At 28.0% G+C, this 22,795-nt stretch overlaps 4 protein-coding genes across 7 annotated transcripts; 2 read left to right on the forward strand and 2 right to left on the reverse strand.

Moving 5' to 3' along the window:
* Positions 1-1,677: 1,677 nt before the first annotated feature.
* LOC106785644 (nuclear factor NF-kappa-B p100 subunit) lies at positions 1,678-9,188 on the reverse strand. Of its 4 annotated transcripts, XM_014746277.1 has the most exons (19): positions 9,034-9,188; positions 8,774-8,883; positions 8,200-8,346; positions 7,954-8,096; positions 7,583-7,749; positions 7,315-7,453; positions 5,506-5,647; positions 5,314-5,418; positions 5,117-5,228; positions 4,915-5,042; positions 4,456-4,647; positions 4,304-4,371; positions 3,752-4,021; positions 3,520-3,643; positions 3,171-3,415; positions 2,906-3,061; positions 2,648-2,782; positions 2,287-2,544; positions 1,678-2,199 (listed from the first exon to the last, which is right to left on the reverse strand). In XM_014746277.1, the coding sequence occupies exons 2-19, from the start codon at positions 8,847-8,849 to the stop codon at positions 2,098-2,100; spliced, it is 2,709 nt and encodes a 902-aa protein (XP_014601763.1). In that variant the 5' UTR covers positions 8,850-8,883; positions 9,034-9,188; the 3' UTR covers positions 1,678-2,097. The 4 variants fall into 4 exon arrangements, with proteins under 4 accessions (XP_014601763.1, XP_014601766.1, XP_014601764.1 ...); XM_014746280.1 differs by lacking the exon at positions 8,200-8,346; XM_014746278.1 differs by having other exon boundaries at positions 8,774-9,188.
* A 669-nt stretch (positions 9,189-9,857) lies between these two features.
* LOC106785654 (lambda-crystallin homolog) lies at positions 9,858-12,682 on the forward strand. The gene is made up of 6 exons (XM_014746292.1): positions 9,858-10,053; positions 10,897-11,084; positions 11,611-11,819; positions 11,902-12,059; positions 12,172-12,314; positions 12,375-12,682. The coding sequence occupies exons 1-6, from the start codon at positions 10,016-10,018 to the stop codon at positions 12,590-12,592; spliced, it is 954 nt and encodes a 317-aa protein (XP_014601778.1). The 5' UTR covers positions 9,858-10,015; the 3' UTR covers positions 12,593-12,682.
* A 134-nt stretch (positions 12,683-12,816) lies between these two features.
* Positions 12,817-14,030, reverse strand: LOC106785655 (60S ribosomal protein L24). The gene is made up of 5 exons (XM_014746293.1): positions 13,926-14,030; positions 13,726-13,801; positions 13,490-13,575; positions 13,257-13,418; positions 12,817-12,994 (listed from the first exon to the last, which is right to left on the reverse strand). The coding sequence occupies exons 1-5, from the start codon at positions 13,928-13,930 to the stop codon at positions 12,859-12,861; spliced, it is 465 nt and encodes a 154-aa protein (XP_014601779.1). The 5' UTR covers positions 13,931-14,030; the 3' UTR covers positions 12,817-12,858.
* A 109-nt stretch (positions 14,031-14,139) lies between these two features.
* LOC106785653 (ATP-dependent RNA helicase DDX54) lies at positions 14,140-19,845 on the forward strand. The gene is made up of 10 exons (XM_014746291.1): positions 14,140-14,595; positions 14,675-15,051; positions 15,155-15,681; positions 15,764-15,990; positions 16,062-16,253; positions 16,342-16,483; positions 16,567-16,759; positions 16,845-16,983; positions 17,058-17,208; positions 18,653-19,845. The coding sequence occupies exons 1-10, from the start codon at positions 14,401-14,403 to the stop codon at positions 18,835-18,837; spliced, it is 2,328 nt and encodes a 775-aa protein (XP_014601777.1). The 5' UTR covers positions 14,140-14,400; the 3' UTR covers positions 18,838-19,845.
* The last annotated feature ends 2,950 nt before the right edge of the window (positions 19,846-22,795 follow it).

Raw genomic sequence — 22,795 nt, forward strand, 5'->3', positions numbered from 1 at the left:
CAAGTTGATATAAAAAATATGATCAATAAAATTTGTCAAACATACGATCTATTAATATGTAAATATTGTTCGATCGTGCAAGATCGACTGTTTTCGCATGTATTCCTCGAACGCGAAAGTCAATTTGAAAGTAGTACATTCTAAATGCACATGTAAGATCACTGATTATTATAATTTCCTTTTTTGATTTTCTAGTTTGGTCGGTTCTGTTTTAAAGAATATTCTTTTTCGCAATACCAGCAACATTTTCTTCGACTTACGTCAAGATACTAGTTTCCATATGATACTCGTTATTGCATAACTTTCAATGCGGGAGGTCTTAATATTTGTTAGTGTTTTTTATGTTCTTTTTTTTATTTCCACAAATGATAATCATAGCCATTTCATTATTTATTGCGAATATATCGTATTTTATTAAATCGCATTCCTATGTCATAGATTATCGATCAATATACGTAATCATAACGTAGATTATACTCATCCCACAAAAATAAGTATGAATATATATTTTCTATTAAATATTATACCTTAACCCTTTGGCCTAAAATCACGAGTGAGACTCATGATAAAGAATTTGAGCTATAAACAATATAAGCACGAGCCTAACTCGTAGTATTTCGTTCAGATCAAACGTAAACAAAACGAGCCAAACTCATTGTTCAACTGTTCCTCGAACACATGTCATAAGATGCATATATTTTACGCAAATTCAAGCACACGACTGTCAAGATCTTATCACTCAAGTGATAAGATTTTTAATTTACTATACAGATAATCTATTGCTCCTGTTAATCGCTAACACGTATAGTGTCTAATATGTATCTGTATACACGAAGAATTTAAGAAAACACGTGGTTATAATAATGAAATGAGTTTATATAAAACATGGAATAATAATCCGCAGTGGGAATTCATTGTAAAACTGTATTAAGCAATCGAGTAATCGGCCGCATCTGATAAGAAGCAAACAATACAACCAGAGTAACCAATGCTTTAATTAATTTATCAGTCAAAAATCCCCGTTTCTTATTGTTTCTTTTATCTAGTAAAGGAAGTAAAAAATTATCGATAAGACTGACAATGAGTTGTTCTCAAGGCCATGGAAAAGGGAGACAACTTCTCATGGTGGATGCATCAGCTCAGAATTTATGTTAAGCAATTTTCAAGATATACTACAGAAATGATTCTGTGAAGTATGATCTTAATGCACCTTCCATCTTGAATTTTATTTATAGAATGCAATTTACTAATTTACTCATGAGAAACTATTTATAGAATTTGTTATCTAGTGTTTTATCGAAGATTGACCGATTTACGTTTCAATTAATGATAGAGATCTGTATATATGTATATATACAACAAGATTAACCAGCATGATCGGGGAAAAACAACGTAGATAAATTCAATTTCAATGGATAATCGATACTAGAGTGGAATTATTTAAAATACGTTTCTTGTACACAAAATAAGATTTATTTCTGTACTTCTTTTTTATAGCAACATAAATATCTATATTTATGTACATATGTATGTGTTTAGTAATAATTTCTCTTTATACTGATGACGTTAGTATCATTATCATTCGTACTTATTAATATAATTGGGTTATTATTTTATTATTTAATATCTTAACTTAATTGGTAATAAAAAAATTGAATGTTTGTAACAAATGCAAACAAATAGACAGATTATTTACTTAAACAAGACAATATAATTATAAATAATTTTACAAATACAATGATTAATACGTATTCTTTCTTTTACGGATCAAATGACTTCACTACATACGCGTTCTCGCAATCAACAGTACACGGTTTTTGTTTCTTTGGGTTTTCACCATCATCCGTGTTATTAAGTGTGCTCACATTGCTTGACGACTTTAGTAATCACTCGAAAACAAGTAATCCAATGTAGTAAGGCCATTGACAATTAAAATGATTAATAATTGTATAATTTAAAATGTATAATAAATCGTTATTCTGAATTATGCATTAAAATATATCTATGTAGTAAAGAAATTAATAATTATAGCATCATTATATTCTACAATTTAATTATACAAATAATATTAGTAAATATTAAAATTTCTTATGCTCTTTACTGTTGCCTTATAATTTCAGCAATAAATTGTGCCCCATTTGGTTCTTTGATTTCAATTAATATATCATGTAATTGCGTAAGTGAAATGTCACCTTGTATCTAAAAGAAAAAAGGAAAACAATTTTCAAAAAATTATAAATAAATTAGTTCTAAAAAAAAAATAATAATAATGATAGGACAACTTACATCTATATAATTTAAAATTAACAAAGTTGGACTTAACAAGTTTTGGCGCGCTGTATTTATAAGAAATTCAATATCTAGATGTCTAGCTAATTTTTTCCACGCTGATGTTTTTTCTAAAATTATGGCTAAGTTTTTTTTATTCTCGTTAGTCAACCAGTTTTCTTTTATACTCTCATCCAATATTTCTTCTTTTGTAGTAAAAGCTAAATCATAATCATTTTCTGTATTTTTATCATGAGTCTTAAGAACTTGTAAAATCTGTAAAAAAATGTACAGATATTGTACATAAATGTACAGTATTTCCAATGTTCCAACTATATTATAAATGATTATATGGAAATATTTTTATTAAAAAATTTACTTCTGGCTTATTGGTGGCTAAATCAAAGGATGTCTGTCCACGTGTTTCTTCATTTTCTTCTTCAGAATCTACTTCAAGCTTTATGTTAACAGCTTCATTTTCCTTTTGTTCTTCAGACTGGTCAGTCTGTTCAATCTACAAATATGTGGATTATTACTTTAACAATAGATCTTACGTCTTAAATTTTTGAAATAAAATATTCTTACAAAAAATTATTATATATATATATATATATATATATGTTATGTATTTACATACATTATCTGAGTTCGTATTATTATTCTGAATATTTGGATCTGCTCCATATTCTATTAATAATTTACATAATTCTTTTGCTCTTGTTCCAGCATATGCTACTGCAATATGTAATGCTGTATTTCCAGTAAAGTTAGTCTTGTTTACATTAATGCTAGTCTGTAAAAATTATAAGATTAAATATTATATGTATCTACTATATTATTTTATTAGATAGATATATCAAAAATATATTTTTTACGTTAATTTGTGTATACAGTAATCTTACGTTTTTCAATAAAAATTCAACGATTTCCTTATGACCTCCTTCAACTGCTATATGTAATACACTACGGCCATATGATTTATCCGTATTATTTACATTAGCACCAGCTCGAATGAGAGAAGATACAGCATCATATGAACCTGCTTCAGCAGCAAGTAGTAAGGGTGTCCATCCAAGATCTGTATAACTTTCCATATTAGTTAATTTACTAGATAATAAGATATTAACACATTCCACGCCATTAGGTACTGTAATAAATGTGAAAAAATACATAGGATATATAAGAAATGTATTTGAAGTAAATATGATCATATATTGTGAGTAGATTATATTATATATATATAGTACTTACTTTTTACAGCAACATGTAATGGAGATAAACCTCGGTCATCACATGTATTTGGATCTGCTCCAAGTTCTAATAATGATTTTATGATAACTGGTTGATTTTGTAATACTGCATAATGTAATGGTGTCTAATTTGTGACATGACAACAAAATTCATGTAATGTAAGTAATCAGTATAAATAATTAAATATTAGATTATTAAATAAATTTTAATTTAGTATGAAATAAAAACATACATTGCCTGTACTGTTTTGAATATTTACAACTGTTTGATATTCTGAATCAATCCCCGTAAGTATCAAAATATATTTGAAAATGTCAAATTGACCATAACGTAGAGCTACATGTAATGGTGAGTCACCAAAGGTAGAACGATGCATAAATAAATTTTTTAATTGTTTTTTTTTACTAGGATTAATTTCTCCACTTGCTTCATTCATTCCTGAATTAACAATATTAATGGCTTCCATAAAAATATCCTTAGCAAACATGGCATCGTCATCCGGCTGTTAAAAATAATACAAATATATATTAATGTAAATAGTATAATGTATAAAGACATAAGTGCTTGAATTAATTTAAGATCATATTTTTTAGTTAGTTTAATTATGTTGTTATGCTATGTTATATACGTTGTGTTATATATATGATATATTATATATCTAGAAATTCTTTTCTTATAAATATCAAAAGTGAGATATTGATCAGTTTGATCTACCTTTACACATAAAATTTGTGTTTTTATCATAATAATAAATATGAGGAAAATAAATTGGTAAATGACTTACTTTTTTTGTAGATGCACCATCAGATGTGAGCACTCCTTCTTCACTATTAGCTACTAGATGCGTATACACTACAATTAAATCGTATTAAAGAATTTTTTACTTATAAATAAATCATAAAACATTAAATAGGCACATATTTATTAGTAGCTTACTATCCAGGTCTATATTGGTAATGAACTGACGTAATTCTGCAGATGAACAACCTTCTGAAATGAGTTTTTTAAATTCGTTAGAGATTTCTCGACTATCGTTCAATTTTAAAAAAGAATCATTTCTTTCCACAGGAGGTAAACATTGCGTCAATTCCATACTATTTGAATAAGACACACGTGGCCTTTTCCTTCCTGTAGAAAATAAAAAAAAAATAAATTAGAATTATATATTCAATCATCGCCATCGAGACAAGTGTTAACGACATTATAGAAAGAAAGCTTTTCTTTTTTTTTTTAAGAGGAAATTCTTCAGAAAACAAAATACGGGTATGTCACTGGATCCATACTGTGCATGGCTCAAACTGCACTTACTTGGCTTGTTGTTTTTTGTTTAATAAACAACACTTTTTACAAATATACATTCGAAAAATATTTCTAATAATAAAAGTAAATACCTACCTAGACATTTGTCACTTGGCTTATATATAAATTTAACAGCTTCTGAATAATCATGGTCACTTGGTCGTTCTAACTTTATAAAAACTTCTTTTGAAGCAGTAATATTTAAATCTTTATATGGCGGAGTGCTAAAATATAAAATCAGATATTTTAGAGGTAAACATTACCATTACTAATTCTGTATAAGCGAACTCTTACATACCGAAATACAATAGCATATTGATGATGTACATCTAATTCAGTAAAGAGACCATAATCGTACCAGATTTCATGATCATCTTCATTCAATTCAAAAAATTTTACTTTGATATTTTCTGAAATAAAAAATTAAATTAATTTAATGTATTTTTCATTATGTGTTATCGTTTTTTAATGATGGAAACGAAAATGTTTGTTTACTTTTTCCAACTTTTTCTACAAGCATAAATACTTCTTCTCCGCCTTCGCAAGAACTTGTAAATTTATCAATTCTACAGATTTTCAGCTCCCCAGTAAGAGCACTTTCTAAAAGAATAAAAATTATGCAAATAGACTTACTATATTATACAGATATGAAAGATAAATTACATTATTTTTTATTATAATACTTACTAAGATTATTAATTGGATTAGAGTAAACAGGCTCTGTAATTGGCACCATAACATTATTTCCATCTAAAATAAAAGCTTGAAAGCATAGAGCTACGCTATTAAGATTTATCGATTTTTGATAAATTTCTGCATCAGCTTTAATCTGCAAAAATAAATATTATTTATAAATAATATTTATTTTTTCAATTTTATTTTATATTATAAAGAATGTTTTATAAATTCATGTCAATATTTCAGAAGATAAATCTACAATGTTCTAAAAAATGGATGCGATATTTGATGTCGTAAAACTTTTAACAACATATTCAAAAATTTCATTCATTAGCAATTTAGCACTCGGAGCAATAAGACGTGTTTACTAAAAGCAATAATAAGTGGCCCTCAGCTTTTAACAAAACTCCTAACTTACTAGACTTTGGCGTCCTAAAAGGCTTAAACCTTATTCACTTTAAAATTGAATCATCTCTTGAACTCAACTCTGACCATTCACCCATAATAATCACATACCAGAACAAACCTATCCTATATAAAAAATCACCAACTCTGTGCGATGGAAGTACAAATTGGATGATCTTTAAAGAAACTTTAGAATCCAAATTGAACTGTAATATTCCGCTCAAAACCTCTTTTCAAATAGAAAAAGCAGTTAATAATTTAACAGATGCTATACAAGAAGCAGCATGGACGTCTACATCTCAAAATGTTTTACCCAGAAAAATCCCGTCATATCCTAGCATTATTTTGTATAAAATAAAATTAAAAAGGCAAGCTAAAGCTAGAAGTATCCTCGGACCAATTCTCTACGCCCTTTATATGGCAGACATACCAATAAACGCAAACTGTACATTTGCAGACGACACAGCAATACTTGCCATAAACAAAGACCCGCAACAAACAATTTAATCGTTACAAAACCAAATCAACTCTCTCGAAGAATGGTTACGTAATAGGAAGATCAAGGTAAACTCTACCAAGTGTAAAGAAACCACGTTTACACTAAGGAAAAACCAAATATCGAAACTACAACTATATAATACAGAAATTCCGCAAGTAACGACGGTCAAGTATTTAGGACTACATCTAGATTCCAAACTAACATGAAAAAAGCATATAAATGCCAAAATTGAACAAATTCGTTTAAAAAGGAGACAAATGGCTTGGCTAACTGGTAAAAAATCTAAACTTAGCATAGAGAACAAACTAATAATCTACAAAACAATAATAATGGACCTATGGATTACCGCTATGGGATATAGCAGTAAAAAGTTACATTGCCAAGCTTGAGGCTCAACAATCCATAATCCTACGTACAATCGTGAATGCTCCATACGTTCGTAACGAAGAAATAAGGAAGGACTTAAATATTCCCACGATAGAAGAAGAAATAACCAAGAAAACCTGCAGATACCAAAGAAGAATTGATACGTACATAAACCCGCTAGCCAACGATAACTACAACCAATACATCCCTGAAAGGTTCAAAAGAATCCACCCAGGAGACCTAGTAAAAAATTAAATTTAAATGAAATAAATGACAATAACGACGCTATCTCATTGGAGAAACGGTCCACGTGCTATCTTCTTTCACTTATATAACAATTTACCAAATGTCTACGGACAAATTGTAAAGATGTATGGAGTTAATAAAAAAAAAAAAAAAAAAAAAAACATTGAATGTACGCAGAACAATTTTTTCAAATAAAGTTTTTCATTTCAGATTTATCTTCTGAAGTATTGATATACATTTATAAAAATCATATTCTGTATAATATAAATTAAATAATTATATTCCTATGAAATTATTTATACCTGTAATTCATCACGTGTTGAAATAGTTGCATTAATATTTTTCCTTCTACGATTTTCTAGTATCTCCATTTTAATTTTTCGTACAAGCTCATCTTTAACATTCCTTTTTGCTGTATGTATTATACCCATTCCATAAAATCTACAAAATATTGAATACAAAAAATATATAATAAAATTTGATGACAAACATATGGACCTATGTAATATGAAGTTATTGTCTTATATAAATAATTCTTTATAAAATAAGAAATATTTTTTATCAACATACACAGCAGTATATCCATTTTCTTGAGAAACTTCTATCTCATGGGGATCATCACAATCCTTATGTCCATTCCTTCTGATCAAATGATGAGCATGTGGAATTCTTGGTCTTTTATCGTCTGATGTAACTACTGTACAGCGTATTATTGCTTTTTCACGATAATTTTTTAACTAAAATAAATTTTATAATCTTATTAGATCTTATTTATATAAAATGCTACAAATTTAATCCTTTCGCTGCAGAATTCTCAAAAACAAATTGCTCTCTGAGCAGCTAGTGTGACTGTAGGAGATAGCTGAGCACTTAACAGCACTGTTCGCAGTGAAAGAGTTAAATTGTTTCTAATATTTTACTACAAAATTAATTATACTTACTTCAACGGTAGGAGCACCCTTTTTATTGGCCATTATATTATTTGCACTTAAAGTTCCATGTGTACCGATCATTTCAGATTTATAGCGAAACCTAAATTTTTCTACCGGTTGATCTATTATGACAATATGTGGTTCACCTACAACTAATTCCAAAAAAAGAAAATTTTATTCATTATTGCTTAGAACATCCCTAATTTTATATATTGTAATTAAGTTACTTCAGAATAAAAAAAAATATATATATACCAGTGTAATTATCTAACGACATATATGTAGGTATATGTGATGGTGATGAAGTAGTAGACATAGGTGAACCAGAATTAAAATTGCATTGAAAATCTATAGAATTGTTGTAAAGACTCATTGCATTAGTACTGCTAATTAACATTGGATCTAAATAAAAAAGAAATATATACTTTATTAGTCTACAAAAAAAAGTTTCTTTCATTATATATTTAAATGCAGATTGCAATCATAAAGATCATTTAAAAATAAACTATGGCACATGAATTAATCCTTAACGATCAACAATATTCTTTAAATGTTCGCCTCTAAGAAGACAGGGTAATTGCTAAATTTTTATAAAACTTTAATAAGAATGAAAACAAAAATAATAATTATAAAACTGGTTTGTTTACATAAATATTATAGTAATGATAAACAAAGTTAAATTAATAACTAAATTCTTTATATATTTTTCTAATAGGGCCTCTCCACTTGCATTTTCTATGGCATAAATGTAATGTTCTTACATTAAAGCCTTTCTTCTTAAGATTCTGATCAAATGCAAATATAAGCCTTAAAAAGATTATCCAATTACCATTTCCATAATTGCCATACTCGTGGTGACCACCAAATGCTTCTTTCATCATGTAGTTTTCATATATTTCCGGCATTTTTAAATGCAATAATTGAAGAAACAAATAAATCCTGAAATATGCAATTTGTTCCACAAAAACCACCACCTTTTTAACCCTAATTCTATATATTATTCCTATATTCAAATGAACAGGCAGCGTGCAGAAACAAACGATTGCAATCTTTCAAAGATATTCGTCAAACCGCACATGATTTACTCACCAAACGCATTATCACACTGACTCAATTCTTTACTGCGTCAACAAAACAACCTTGATAAATTATCGTGAGGTTTTTCCCCGTCAGTTACTAATACAAAGAATCAATCTCGTGTTAAATATGGGTTTTCACGCGCATGACTGTATACTTAATGTTCAGTGTCTCGATCTTTTAAAAGTTTTCCAAACAAATTGCACTTTCTAACATTGAAGTTATATTGAATATTTTTATATAGTTCATGTTTCTTTATTTTTTCGATTATAAGCTAACAAAATAAACTTAATTTTGTTATACAAAAGTAAATAAAATACTCTTAATTATGATTCACATTTATAATATTTAAATAATATGTAAAAAAATAATTAAGATATTGTAAGTATAGAAAGTAAGTAATATATTTAAATATATAATACATTTAAAGCATTTACTACACACATGAATCTGAAGTTATACTGAAAATTAATTTGATGTTTCTCTTTTATCTACAATGCTTCGTGTGTATTATCATATATTGAAATAATAGTCAGATTCAGTAAAGTATACATTGGTTTTTAAGAAAATTTTTTAAAATGATCGATTTAGTATTCATAGTTTCTTTTATCCTTATTTTTTACCTAGAATTTTTACCAAGATTTTTATAACATTGATAATCCCAAAGAATACAGAAGTACTTCTATATTTGTTAATAATTTATTATAGTCATGTCGATATATTACCGACAGAGTTTAATAAACAGACATAAAGGAAATATACCAAACGTTGTCGATGTAGTACCCATGGAGCCTATATAGTTCCGTGTAGTACCGCTCACTGTTAAGATTTCAAGTAGAACATAGATAAATTAATGTGGACGTAGTGGGGATTAATATCGTAATGTCTATCACTTAATAAGGAAAAGGCGCAGTATCAAACAGTGTGTAGTTTTAATTCATTACGACATCAACAACACTTTCACAGTTCTGTTTAACAGACATAAATCACTAATATGTCTAATAAAAATAAGAAGATCGGTATCGTTGGCAGGTAAATAAATTTTCAAATTTAAATTGATTAATTTAATTAATATGTAAATTTAAGAAATTAACTTTATTTTAATTTATATATAAGTAGATTATATATATAGTATAAATTAATATAATATTTAAATGCGACATAGTATTATATAAAAAACAATTCTTTGTTTTTTTTTTTTTTAATTTTTCCACGCAGAGAATGGTTTTGATAATAAAAATGAAAATTTTTTAATTAATTCTCAATACACGATCGGTATTATACTTTATGTAATAATTTTAATGTTTTAAAGTAAAATAAATAGAAAAAAATTTTTACGATTTTTTTATCGACTTCTAAGAAAGACAATTACGTTACCTTGATTATCTTTTTTCTTATTTCTTATTAACCGCATGTAATGACTCTATTTAAATTCGTCATTCGCATTCCTTTAACTTTCCTGTATCTAGGATATTTATGTAATTCAGTCACAATTAAAAAAAAAGACAAAAATCATAAAATTAACAAAATTATTTTAAAAATAACTCGCTACTTTTATCAAATAAAATAATACAAATGCGTTACGCTGTATTTTTTCGGAGATAAGATAATGAAATAGAATAGTAAACATTTATGAGAGTGATTCTCCATTTCATATATTTTATATACTGTACAACGTGTATGTTAACATACATAAATATATAATATTTGTATGTATGCGAGACTTAATACATACATATAACTTACAATCATTATCACATCGTATTATTTACGATATTGTAAAGTTTTGAATTAACGATTTACATTTATATTATATAATAATATTATTTTTTTTACATATACATTAAAATGTAAATGCAAAAATGAAATTTTCAGTGGTTTAATTGGCCGCAGTTGGGCAATGCTGTTTGCTAGCGTAGGATACCAAGTGACGATTTATGATATTGTTGATGATCAAATTACAAAAGCTCTTGAAGACATTAAAAATCAATTACAGAGCCTTGAAACTGACGGTCTCCTTCGTGGTAATCTATCTGCCGCTCAGCAATTTCAACTTATTAAAGGTATAAGGTGATGTAATGGAAAAAAGAAAAATTATCCCATTGACGTAGTATATAAAAAAACTTGTTCAATTTTCATTTTTATTTTTTGAACATAAATACCGTATGATACGTGTTATCATTAAGTTATATTATCTTCAGTGGGAAAATAAAATCGATACTTCATCGTATCAATTTATCTACTTAAACTAGTTAAAAATCATGTTGTTAAGTATACAGCTGGTAAAAAGCATACATGATCATAACACATCTATAAAACGAGTTAAGATTAAGATAGACATATATAAATACAAACAAAAATCTACAGTAAATAGAAGATAATTATGACAAGTAAAATCGGTAATATTCCAGAGATTTTATTTCTTAAGAAACATATGGAAAGTTTATTGATTTGGTTCATTGCAAAAATAATACACAATAACATTACTTACTTTTTCATCCAATTGATTTCAATACAATCCTATTATATATATATTTGATGCTATAAATTAATATAAAAGTAATAATGAATCTACTTAATGATTTTCAGGATCATTAGATTTAATCGAAACAGTGAAAGATACTACGCTCGTTCAGGAATGCGTTCCGGAGAATTTATTATTGAAACAAAAAGTTTACAACCAACTCGATAAAGTTGTCGATGATAAAGTTATTTTATCATCCTCAACTTCGACATTCTGTCCTTCGCAATTTAGCGAAAAATTGAAACATCGAGATCAAGTAATTGTGGCTCATCCTGTAAGATTTCTTATTTAATATAAATTATGAATTTTGACTTTTAAATTGTGATATATTTAATGGAAATATTTAATAAATTTAGGTAAATCCACCGTACTACGTGCCTTTGGTTGAAATAGTCCCAGCACCATGGACTCGTCCCGAAATACCAAATCAAATAAAAAATATTATGATTGAAATTGGTCAAGCACCTGTTGTCCTTAGCAGAGAAATTCCTGGATTTGCATTAAATAGAATACAGTATGATGCCCTCAAAATTTTGACATTCTTTTATGATATACTTTATTATATCATTAATTTTCAAATAAACTTATTATTTAGAAATATAATTTAACAAATCGCTATTTTTTAGGTATGCAATCTTAAACGAAGCGTGGAGATTAGTAGCTGATGGTGTACTTAGTTCAAAAGATATGGATGCTGTAATGAGCGAAGGTCTTGGAATGAGATACGCATTTTTAGGTGCTTTTGAAGCTGCACATCTTAATGCAGAAGGTACATATAGGAGCATTAATAAACAAATATATAAAACTAAGATGTAATCTTCTCTTATAGGTATGAAAAAGTATTGTGAGACATATAATAAAAGCATTTATGACGTAAGTATGACCTTCGGACCAGTACCAAAATTTGTTGGTGAAACGGCAGAGAAAATTAGTAACGAGTTAAACGAAATGTGTCCACTCGATAAATTACAACAACGACGAGCATGGAGAGATAAGGCGTTAACAAAGTTGGCAAACTTAAAAAAAGAGTTAAACCAAGAAAAGTAAAGTTACAGATAGTGTAACACTTCAGATATTCCACTATGTTGAAAATATAAAATATTTTGATCGAAATAAAATAAAATAATTTGTATCATACTATGTGTATCTTCTTCAGATATGACTTCAACATAGAACCATCCTCTTTCATATAAATAATTATAAATTAAAATGCACGAACTTTTTAATATTTATAATAGAATTTAGAATTTGTTAAAAAATAGAATTAAAAATTTTAATTAAAACGATTATTTTATTCGTAAGTTACAGAATAATTAACGTTTTCCACCAACACGAGGCGCAGATTTTTGCGTCACCTTTGCAGCCTTCTGTTTAGGTAAAGCCTTCGTTTTAGGAGGTGCAACAGCCTTCTTTGTTGCTTTTGCTGCTTTCTTCTGTTCTTTTGCAGCCCTGCAAGCATAAACAACCATCAATTTATGCATTAATATCTTGTTTAAATATAAGTTAAATAATTAATAATTTTGTATGAATCCGCAAAAGCCAGACAGTGTTATAATAATGCACAATTCTGGGTGAAGCAATCCACATTTATTCTAAGACATTCTGAAATCTAACACGATATAAAGATCTTGTCAGAGGAACAGTTGTCTATAAAGAAAACTATATAGTAAATTTTATATTTTATCTTTTTAGAAAATCGAGTAATACATACTTGATAGCTTGTTCCCTCTGTGCTTTACGAATTTCTGGTTTCATATTACGTTTAGCCAAGATATCTGTAAGAGAAGCACCCACAATAGCACGTTGGAATTTTTGAGTGCGCCTTGTTCTTTTCTTGGCTTGTTCTTCTTCTTGACCTTTCTTGTGCTTTCGTCTGAGTAACTCATATTCATAAGACAAATATATTATATAAACATTTAAATGAAAAAGATTAAGTGAACATACCTATATAAAACAGTCCATGTAACTTTTCTAGGGTTACGTCTCATCAAGTGAGCAGATTCACATTTTGAGTTAAGGAAAGTGAATGTCTACAAAAAAGTGAGGTTATGCTTGAGGATAATAACTTAATTTTGTATAGAAATATAACTGTTGTATTATTATAAAAGAAAAATGCATACCGAAGTACATAAAAATTAATATTTTAATACTTATAATAATTCAAATAGATTCAAATATACCTTTCCATCAACTTTGACCATGGTTTTACCATGGCCAGGATATATTTTATATCCACTATAAGCACAAAGACCGATCCTAAAAAGATTGACCACATATTAATAAAAATATTGTTTTTATTAACACTAATTATATATTCTAAATAAATTGAATAGGATTGCATTAAGTAAAATAGATACTTTTCCACATAAACTTAACTTACTTCATTTTGATTATACACGATACGAAAGATCGAACAAAAATGGACGACAACCCAATAAATGGCAGCTACTTCATACGAGATTTCAGGGCAGCCAACAGAATAAATATTTAATAATCTGAAACATAATTTTGAAAAGTTTGTTTATACTAATATTGCTTACTAAAGTTTATAAATTTATATTTGTTCAGTTATTATATATAAGAAATAGTGCCTATGAATATTTAATCTAAATTATTGATATTAATTGTATATGATAAATTTTTACAAAGTTGTCTCTTTGATATACAACTTCAAACTTCTTAAAAATCATACACGTGCATTAAAATTATTACGCATGTGGACAATATGCGTTAGGTTATTGTATTAGGTTATGTTATACAGTGTGTAGATTGACAATAACGATTGATAAAACATCTAAAAATTACTATTATTAATTAATTTATTGATTGAAGTATTTCTTAAGTAAGCATTTCAAATGAAAGATATGGAAATTATTGGTTTTGGAGAGACAGAGGAACTTAATGAAAATGACGAAGATGAAGAAATTATGGACATCAAGAAAAAAGCTTCTAAGAAGTCAGGTGGATTTCAATCCATGGCCCTTAGCTACCCTGTTCTTAAGGGTATATTAAAACGTGGTTATAAAGTTCCAACACCTATACAGAGAAAAGTAAGCATGATCTATATATTACTTTATATGAAGTTCTAAAAAGAAATAATAATAATACTTATGAATATTTCTTTGATAGACAATTCCTTTAGCTCTTGAAGGAAGAGATATTGTAGCAATGGCTCGGACTGGTAGTGGAAAAACAGCTTGTTTTTTAATTCCATTGTTTGAAAAACTAAAAACTAGACAAGCCAAAACCGGAGCACGCGCTTTAATTCTATCACCAACACGTGAACTAGCAATGCAAACGTTAAAATTTATTAAAGAGTTAGGAAAATTTACAGGATTAAAAGCTGTAGTGATATTGGGTGGAGATAGTATGGATAATCAATTTAGTATTATTCATGAAAATCCTGATATTATTGTTGCCACGCCGGGCAGATTTCTTCATATATGCGTTGAAATGGACTTACGTTTAAATACTATAGAGTACGTTGTGTTTGATGAAGCCGACAGGTGAGATTTTGTAGGAAGATTTTCCCTAAGATAGCTTTAATGTTTAATGTATTAATAATAATTTTATAAAATAGACAATATAAAGAACAATATAAAATTACAGATTATTTGAAATGGGTTTTGGTGAACAAATTCATGAAATAGCTAATAGATTACCAGAGACACGAAATACCTTACTATTTTCTGCCACATTACCTAAGGTTTTAGTAGAGTTTACTAAAGCAGGTTTGAGTGATCCTGTCTTGATACGATTAGATGTCGAGAGCAAATTACCAGAAGAATTAAGTTTATCATTTATTATTTGTCGTCCTGAAGAGAAATTGGCTGTACTTTTAGCTCTGTTAAAGAATATCATTGCGAATGATTCACAAACTGTAATATTTGCTGCCACTATGCACCACGTAGAATACCTTCATCAGATATTAGACAAAGCAGGAATTTCAAATACATTTATTTATTCAAACTTGGATCCTTCTGCACGTAAAATAAATGCTGCTAAATTTCAAATGAATAAAGTTAAAACTTTAATTGTTACTGATGTTGCTGCTCGTGGTATTGACATACCTCATTTGGATAATGTTATTAACTTCAATTTTCCAGCTAAATGTAAATTGTTCGTCCATAGAGTAGGTATGTATAATATTAAATAGATCGTATGATTAATTGATTACATAATTATTGTTTATTCACAATTATGGATTTTACTACACAGGTCGTTGTGCACGTGCTGGTCGCACTGGAATTGCTTATAATATTATTACTCCTGACGAGTATCCATATCTTTTAGATTTGCACCTATTTCTTGGTCGTTCATTAAATATAGTTTCTTCATCCGGTACAAGCAATGACAAAGAATATATAATAGGAAAAATGCCTCAAGCCATGATAGAAGAAGAACTTGCAGAATTGATAAATTGGCATAATTCATCCACTGATCTGGTAAATCTAATACTACAATTTATTTAAAAATAAATAGAAGTAATGTGAATTAATTGCCTTTTTATGTACAGAAAAATATGGAAAAAGTTTGCAACAATGCTTATGAACGTTATATTAAATCTCGGCCAGCAGCATCATCGGAAAGTGTTAAGCGGGTGAAAGAATTGAATATTAATTCAGCAGGTATAATACCTGAATATTCTAATATTAATCCTGCCACGATAGATATATTAACGAAAATGAAACAATACAGACCACAAGGAGTATGTATGTTATGATAAATATATGTCTATTATGCATCTTTTTTATTATAAATGTATTTCTCATTTTAAAAATATTTTTTTGCAACAGACAATATTTGAAATAGATAAAAAAACATGTTCGTTGGATTATAAAATAATGAAAGAAAAACGAGCATTTCACAAAGAAAATATTTTAAACTTTCATAAAAAAATGGAAACGCTAGAAGCAAAAAAGAAAGAAGCAGCAAAAGGTAAATTATATTTTATATAAACATATTTTTTTAAAATAAAATCTTGTACTTCGTTATATTCCTATTTTATACATCATTTGCAGATCTGTCTCAGAAAACTATATTACCTAAAAGTAGTGAAAATGAAATCAATGAAGCATTTAATAAAGTGGTAGTGCCAAAGAAACGAAATATAGAGGATTTGTATAAAAATACTAAGAAAAAAAAACGTTTAGCTAAAAAAGATGAAGAGTTTTATATTCCGTATTCTGCTTCAGATAAACATACAGAAAATGGGTATGTTTCTAAAAGTACATATATATTTTTTTATTTCACATACATACCTAAATATATTAATTATAATTTTTAAATTGTGTTATAGATTGGCGGTAAACAATTTCACGACTGAAGCAGAGAAAGTACAATTGGATTTAATGGCAGACAATGAAGAATCTTTACGGTTACAAACACACCTTAAGAAATGGGATCGTAAAAAGAAAAAAATGATAACTATTAATAATGTACGAATCATTATTTTGTACTTATAAACATATAATGTTTAATTTCGATTATTTTATTTTCCTTTTTATTGTAGGATCCAAAAGCTGGTAAAATTCGTACGGAATCTGGAGCTTGGATTCCTGCTACGTATAAAACAAACCGTTACACGCAATGGAAAGAAAAAAGTAAAATCGATGCTGTGGATGATGAAGATAGCGAAGAAGAATCACCAAAATTGCAAAAATGTAAGTTAAGATATTATACAACAATCTAAAAAAGATATAAGATATAAGATAATCATTGCGCGATTCATTATTGCATAAATGATAAATACGTGTACAATGTAAATAGATTACTTTGCCAGACAGTGTCATTAATCCTTTGATCTATATAAAGGCACAGCATGATCTACATGTACGTTTCCATAGTACATACTTCTAGTATAAATCGAGACAAGTTGACAAGTCAATCTCAAGCACGGTTAAATGCAGGAAGAAGGTCATTGATCTATCTACGCTCGGTACTGATTTATTTAGTTTCAACTTACGAGTAATCATTACATAATCAAAATACGCTGAATATCATTGCAATACCTAAAACATTCTATTTCAAAAAAGACATTTTAATTTGAAATTAATTAAAACAAGATAGAGAAAGAGAGATAACTACAATCGCTCTAAAACATTTGTTGACTCGTTAATTTTTTTTGTTATTTTTGTCAATAATTATCTTATTTAAAATATTTTGTAATCATGTAACGAAATTGTGCATGCTATATTTATTTAAATATTTTTAACGAGCTCATTGCACACTCATCAATATAACAAAATAAAGAATATTGTTTATCAATAATAGAGACGACACTTAACATGCAAACGTATTTGAAGATTTAATGTACTCTAAGTTTATGTAGTTGTTTTCAATGAGATTGCAGCATGAGCATAAACTAGGTCATAATTATTTCAATTATTCGCGTTTCTCCTAATGACTCTTGCATCTTACATTTCGTATAAATAATAAGATTTGCTGTAATAGTTAATTATATGCGAGCACGGTAAGAAACTTTAATTAGGCGCATCTAATTCCATAATTAGTACTTGTACCATAATTATGCAGAGTAGAAAATACGATCAAGATAAAAAATATTCGTGGAATTTATCAAAGAAAAAATAATCTAAAATTGAATCGCACATTCTTTTGATTTCAATTTTACGTTGGAACTTCATTTTTATCTGACTTCGCGTTCTTTTGCGTTGTAAATTTTCTTTTCGAATACTGTTATAAAATTTCGTTATCTCAAAATCATGGCCTTGTTATGACAATAATAAGATAAAGGTACGTTTGAACTTACGTTCAACAAGTAGACACGTATTCAAGCGAGTATATGACTTCTTTCATGTTCTTGTTGATGATTTTCAAAGTGTGCAGAATGATAAAGTTTTCAGGAATAATGCAACGTAATGTCTTGAGAGCGATATTTGTTAACGGGTATAAATAAATTCATACTTTCTTTCTTTACTTATTTTTTTAAATATATACACACTGTGTATATTATTCCGAATAAACTAAAATTGTTTTTGTGCTTACGCGTAGAAAATCGTCTTTAACGATTTTCAATTCTAAAATTGTATTTGCACGTGTGCGTAGATGCTTGTTTTGATATAAAAAAAGAAAAACGTTTGGTTACAGTGCAAACAGATGCTAATACACATTGGGCGCGTCATAATCAAAAGATCAAGGAGAAGGTGAAAGGAAAGTCTGAGCTGAAGAGACCGGAACAAATTTTAAAGGCTCGCAAATTGTTGGAGAGGAAGAAACGACGAAACGGTAGAAAGGGCCGAAAAGGTCAGAAAAAAGGAGGAAAGTCTCGTTAAAAGGTATCCAACTGTATATACATAGGTGTATATATATATACATATGTTTTTAAACATCTTCGTCTTAAAATATACATTTTTCTTACGATGATAAAGTAAGAAGAAGAAAAAGAAAAACGAAATAAATAAAGTTATTTTCAAGATAAAATTTTCGATTACTTTTCATAGATTTCGTATAAAGTTATTCAAAATTATTTAATATTTTTATTAGCATTTTTCTCATATCTTATCAATTTCGAACGTAATTGAACTATGACAAAATTGCAACTGATTTAAAAACGCTCGTAAAAATATAATAAAAGCATGGTATTTATTTTTCTATCGGAGTCGACGCGCGTGCCACTTCGTTGGCGTGCAATAATGCCGATATAGAGTTCGAGAATTTAATTCATAGCATTTTATTACGTAAGTACCTTAAGATGGTAATTCCTTGATCGTGATAATACGCGCGAAATTGCATAAGACAGCTTCTCTGTCAAGAAGAATATTCACGTGTAAAAAAAAAACAAGAATATTCGTCGTTTAAATTGTCCGCTTTTTTTCGTGGCGCGAAATTTGAAAAAGTGAACGTATCGTTATATATATGCATATATATTTCGACATATTTCTTTAGAAAAAAAAAAAAATTACTTTAGTCATTTCTCCACTGGCCATATTAAATCCACGTCTTCCAAAAAAAGAAAAAGAATTTTTAATTCATTGCCAAAGGTATGAATTTCGTAGACGTCTTCTCGCAGTTTGTCATTATATTACTGCGCAATTGCATGATAATTTCATAAAGCGTTTAAAATAATCAGCTAATTATGTTCGCGCACGAGATCTCTGGGACATGTTTAAATGTCGTAACACAACTTGACTAATCTATTATCGAAGATATGTCGTATTTACGATTAATCGATCTTCTCGATCTTGTCGCGTTCCTTTCGATAAATCTTGAATATATTTTTTTTTTCTTTCTTTTCTTTTTTAACAAATAATTATTTACGTATTCTCATTTCCTTGAGAAGTTAACAGACAAATAACACGTTTCTTTAATAAGGAATTCATAAAAGTTTATCAAACACGAACATAGGAATACTTTTAAACTACGTTTCAACATGAATAACTGGCACATTTGTTTTCGCGTGCGGATTCATAGTAGGAAAGGATAATTAAGCTTTATAAAATTTAAGAGGATTCCTTTTTGTATCGTAGATAATACCGTTATACAATTTGCGATGTTAGAAACTGCCAGGGAATGTTCACTCGTCGCTAAAAGTCGGAACACAAACAACAAGGAAACCTTAAAAACTTTTCTAACAAATCGATGCTTCGAAGTATTATCGAATTTTGTGATCTCATTCCATTAATTAACTTTGATGTATGCATCGTTAATTCATATATTATTTTATGATTTTTTTTTTTTATTAATTATAATTTTTATAAATTAAAAACTTGAATCGTATTAAAGGGATATATAATACATTAATTAAAAAATAAGAAATGATAATTATTTACAGAATTAACTTCGTAAAAAGTTAATGTAGGAAAAAATAGTAACTTATGTTTTTAAATTTTGTTGAACGTTTAGATAAAGCACGAATAGGTGTGTACACATGAAATATAGTGTCATTTCATCCTTCGTACAGGCACGCATTATCATATATGTGTACGCACATATATAAATATGCATGTATTCGTGAAAATGTGCAAGGGATCAACGTACGATGTGGCGGAAAATATTACAACGAATTGACAGTTTTCCAATATCGTTATGCCGCCATATGCCTGTCGATTACGTTTTACGATAGAGGATTTGTATAGGAATATTGGAGAGAGAGAGAGAGAAATAGAAAAAATAGCGGATAAGTAGCTCGTAAAAAACGTCAGAATATAAAAAATCTAACGTATTTCGTACCATATTTCTTTTAATTTAAATAATTGATTTGAAAATATTATTTCCTTTGTTTTTTTTCTTTTATAAAACAATCAACGAGACTCATGAAAGATTTATCAATCGATTCGATAAATTATAATACTTATTGTTAGTTAACTTTGTATGAATTGAAATTCACGTAATCAACTGATTCTTTGATTACATAGTCTGACACATTTCTGTAACACAACGTTTTCATAGAAGTCTCATAATGAATTATAGTAATCGATATCTCGTACTCGAATGAAACTATTCACCATTATAGAAATTATTATCGTTTCGTTTCGTTTCGTTTCGCTAATATTCTTTAGGATATCGTGCGCGTTTCTTTATTCGTTTTTGTTTCCTCTTTTTTTCTTTTTAGTTGTTTTTTTTTTTTAAATAATTAATACAGCACGGTATGGTAAAATTTTCCACGTGAAATTTATTCGATATGAAAATTATTTGAATGAAGAGGTAAAGTTGAGGCGAATGAACTCTCTATTGGGAGAAAACGTTTTTACGCTTTGCTAACAATTTAAATTCGGAATTAATCGAATGCATTTTCTACGTGCAAGTGTTCGAATTTAATATGGATTTTTGGTTTTCTTTTTTGGTTTTTATAATATTTATATAATATTTAGCAATAATCACAGCATAGGTTACTAGTACATATATATACACTTTGAGGAATTTCGTTTCTCATATATTTTCACGTGCATATATTATAAATCTATGTACACTTTATCATCTATCTTACTTTACGGAGTCCAATCTTCTTTGGCATCTTATAACAGGTAAACGTCATCTATTTCCGTCAAAGAACGCTTCATTGCGTGCTCTTGACCCTTTTTATGTTTATTCAATATACCCTGAATGATAGATTGTTCATAAAATTTCAATAAATTCTTTGAAATTGACGTAACGTTACGACACAAAGGATAGGATAATTGATGCATTTTTTAATTGCATTCCTTAATTTGAAAAATTCTTGAATATTATTAAAGAATAATAACAAATTATGTGAAATAATAAAAATCAATGATTTAGATCAGATTAAATTTTAAATTAAATCAGATTTTATTTGTATGATTTAAACGACACGTTTTTGAATCATATATATATATATTTCTTTTTATTAATTTAGTAGTATAAGAGCTTTTTGACCTCGATCATTTGTGGTTGTTAGATTTGCTTTTACAATTAGGTTCAAGGACAAATAACCTAGTGAAAAAGAAAAGCGTTATACTCGCGATGACTTGCTTCCAGGGACGTATCGATCCGTGGTACGCAGTAATTAACTGGCTACGTTGCGGTACGAAGGATTCAGACGATTCTTCTGACTTTCGTAGAAAGTTTCTTCGATTTAAGCGAAAGCTCTTTCTCTCTCTCTTTCTTTCTCTTTTTCTCTTTTTCTCCTTCTCACCATTTACTTCGTATTTATTACAACTATTTAGCGCATTAAACGAGATCAAAAATTGTTCGTGCAAATGTTTTTAAAATTTTTATTAAACCTTTGTAAACATTGACAGAACAATTTAAAAAAATTTTTTTTTTACATTCGACGTTGTCATAAAAATAAATCTCCAATACTTGCAAACGATAACATAGTTTTACTTTTCATTTTTTTCAATCTTCAACTTTCTAATAACCACTCATCAATTTTTGTTTCCATTAACATTTGCAAATAAATTGTTTTTTTCTCTTCTGTAGAATTATTAAAATAATAAATGAATATTAATGGATACGCGCGCGGGGTAAAGAGTAATATTTTCTATATTTTCTTACATAATTATTTAAATTAATACAATTTAAATGATAGAATATATAAGAGTCTTTCCTTAAAATCATCAGTAATAAAATTATTAAAGGAGTATAAATCATTTTATTCAGAGTTTTAGAACTCTGACATAATCCTAATATTTCTAAATAATTTTGACTTTCATTTAATTCTTTATGAAATAAAGATTTCTAAACGGAACATCCTGGTTAAGAATCGATTAAAATAAGTTCGACAAATGTTCGGATTACAAATGATGATTCGTTTATTTTTGATCATGCAAA

The sequence above is a fragment of the Polistes canadensis genome, unplaced genomic scaffold, assembly GCF_001313835.1.
Source record: "Polistes canadensis isolate GaletaPanama2010 unplaced genomic scaffold, ASM131383v1 scaffold_54, whole genome shotgun sequence".
NCBI classification, from domain to species: Eukaryota; Metazoa; Arthropoda; class Insecta; order Hymenoptera; family Vespidae; genus Polistes; species Polistes canadensis.

Coding starts and splice junctions, on each gene's coding strand:
- LOC106785644 (XM_014746277.1), bottom strand. CDS start 8,849: ATGCCGGAAATATATGAAAACTACATGATGAAAGAAGCATTTGGTGGT. Junction 7,454..7,582: donor GAAAATGGATATACTGCTGT/GTATGTTGATAA, acceptor AATATTTTGTAG/ATTTTATGGAATGGGTATAA. Junction 5,043..5,116: donor CAATATGCTATTGTATTTCG/GTATGTAAGAGT, acceptor TTTATATTTTAG/CACTCCGCCATATAAAGATT.
- LOC106785654 (XM_014746292.1), top strand. CDS start 10,016: ATGTCTAATAAAAATAAGAAGATCGGTATCGTTGGCAG. Junction 10,054..10,896: donor AAGATCGGTATCGTTGGCAG/GTAAATAAATTT, acceptor TGAAATTTTCAG/TGGTTTAATTGGCCGCAGTT. Junction 11,085..11,610: donor GCAATTTCAACTTATTAAAG/GTATAAGGTGAT, acceptor AATGATTTTCAG/GATCATTAGATTTAATCGAA.
- LOC106785655 (XM_014746293.1), bottom strand. Junction 13,419..13,489: donor ACATGGACTGTTTTATATAG/GTATGTTCACTT, acceptor TGAGTTACTCAG/ACGAAAGCACAAGAAAGGTC. Junction 12,995..13,256: donor CAGAGGGAACAAGCTATCAA/GTATGTATTACT, acceptor TTATGCTTGCAG/GGCTGCAAAAGAACAGAAGA.
- LOC106785653 (XM_014746291.1), top strand. CDS start 14,401: ATGAAAGATATGGAAATTATTGGTTTTGGAGAGACAGAGGAACTTAAT. Junction 15,991..16,061: donor ATAATTCATCCACTGATCTG/GTAAATCTAATA, acceptor TTTTATGTACAG/AAAAATATGGAAAAAGTTTG. Junction 16,984..17,057: donor AAATGATAACTATTAATAAT/GTACGAATCATT, acceptor TTTTTATTGTAG/GATCCAAAAGCTGGTAAAAT.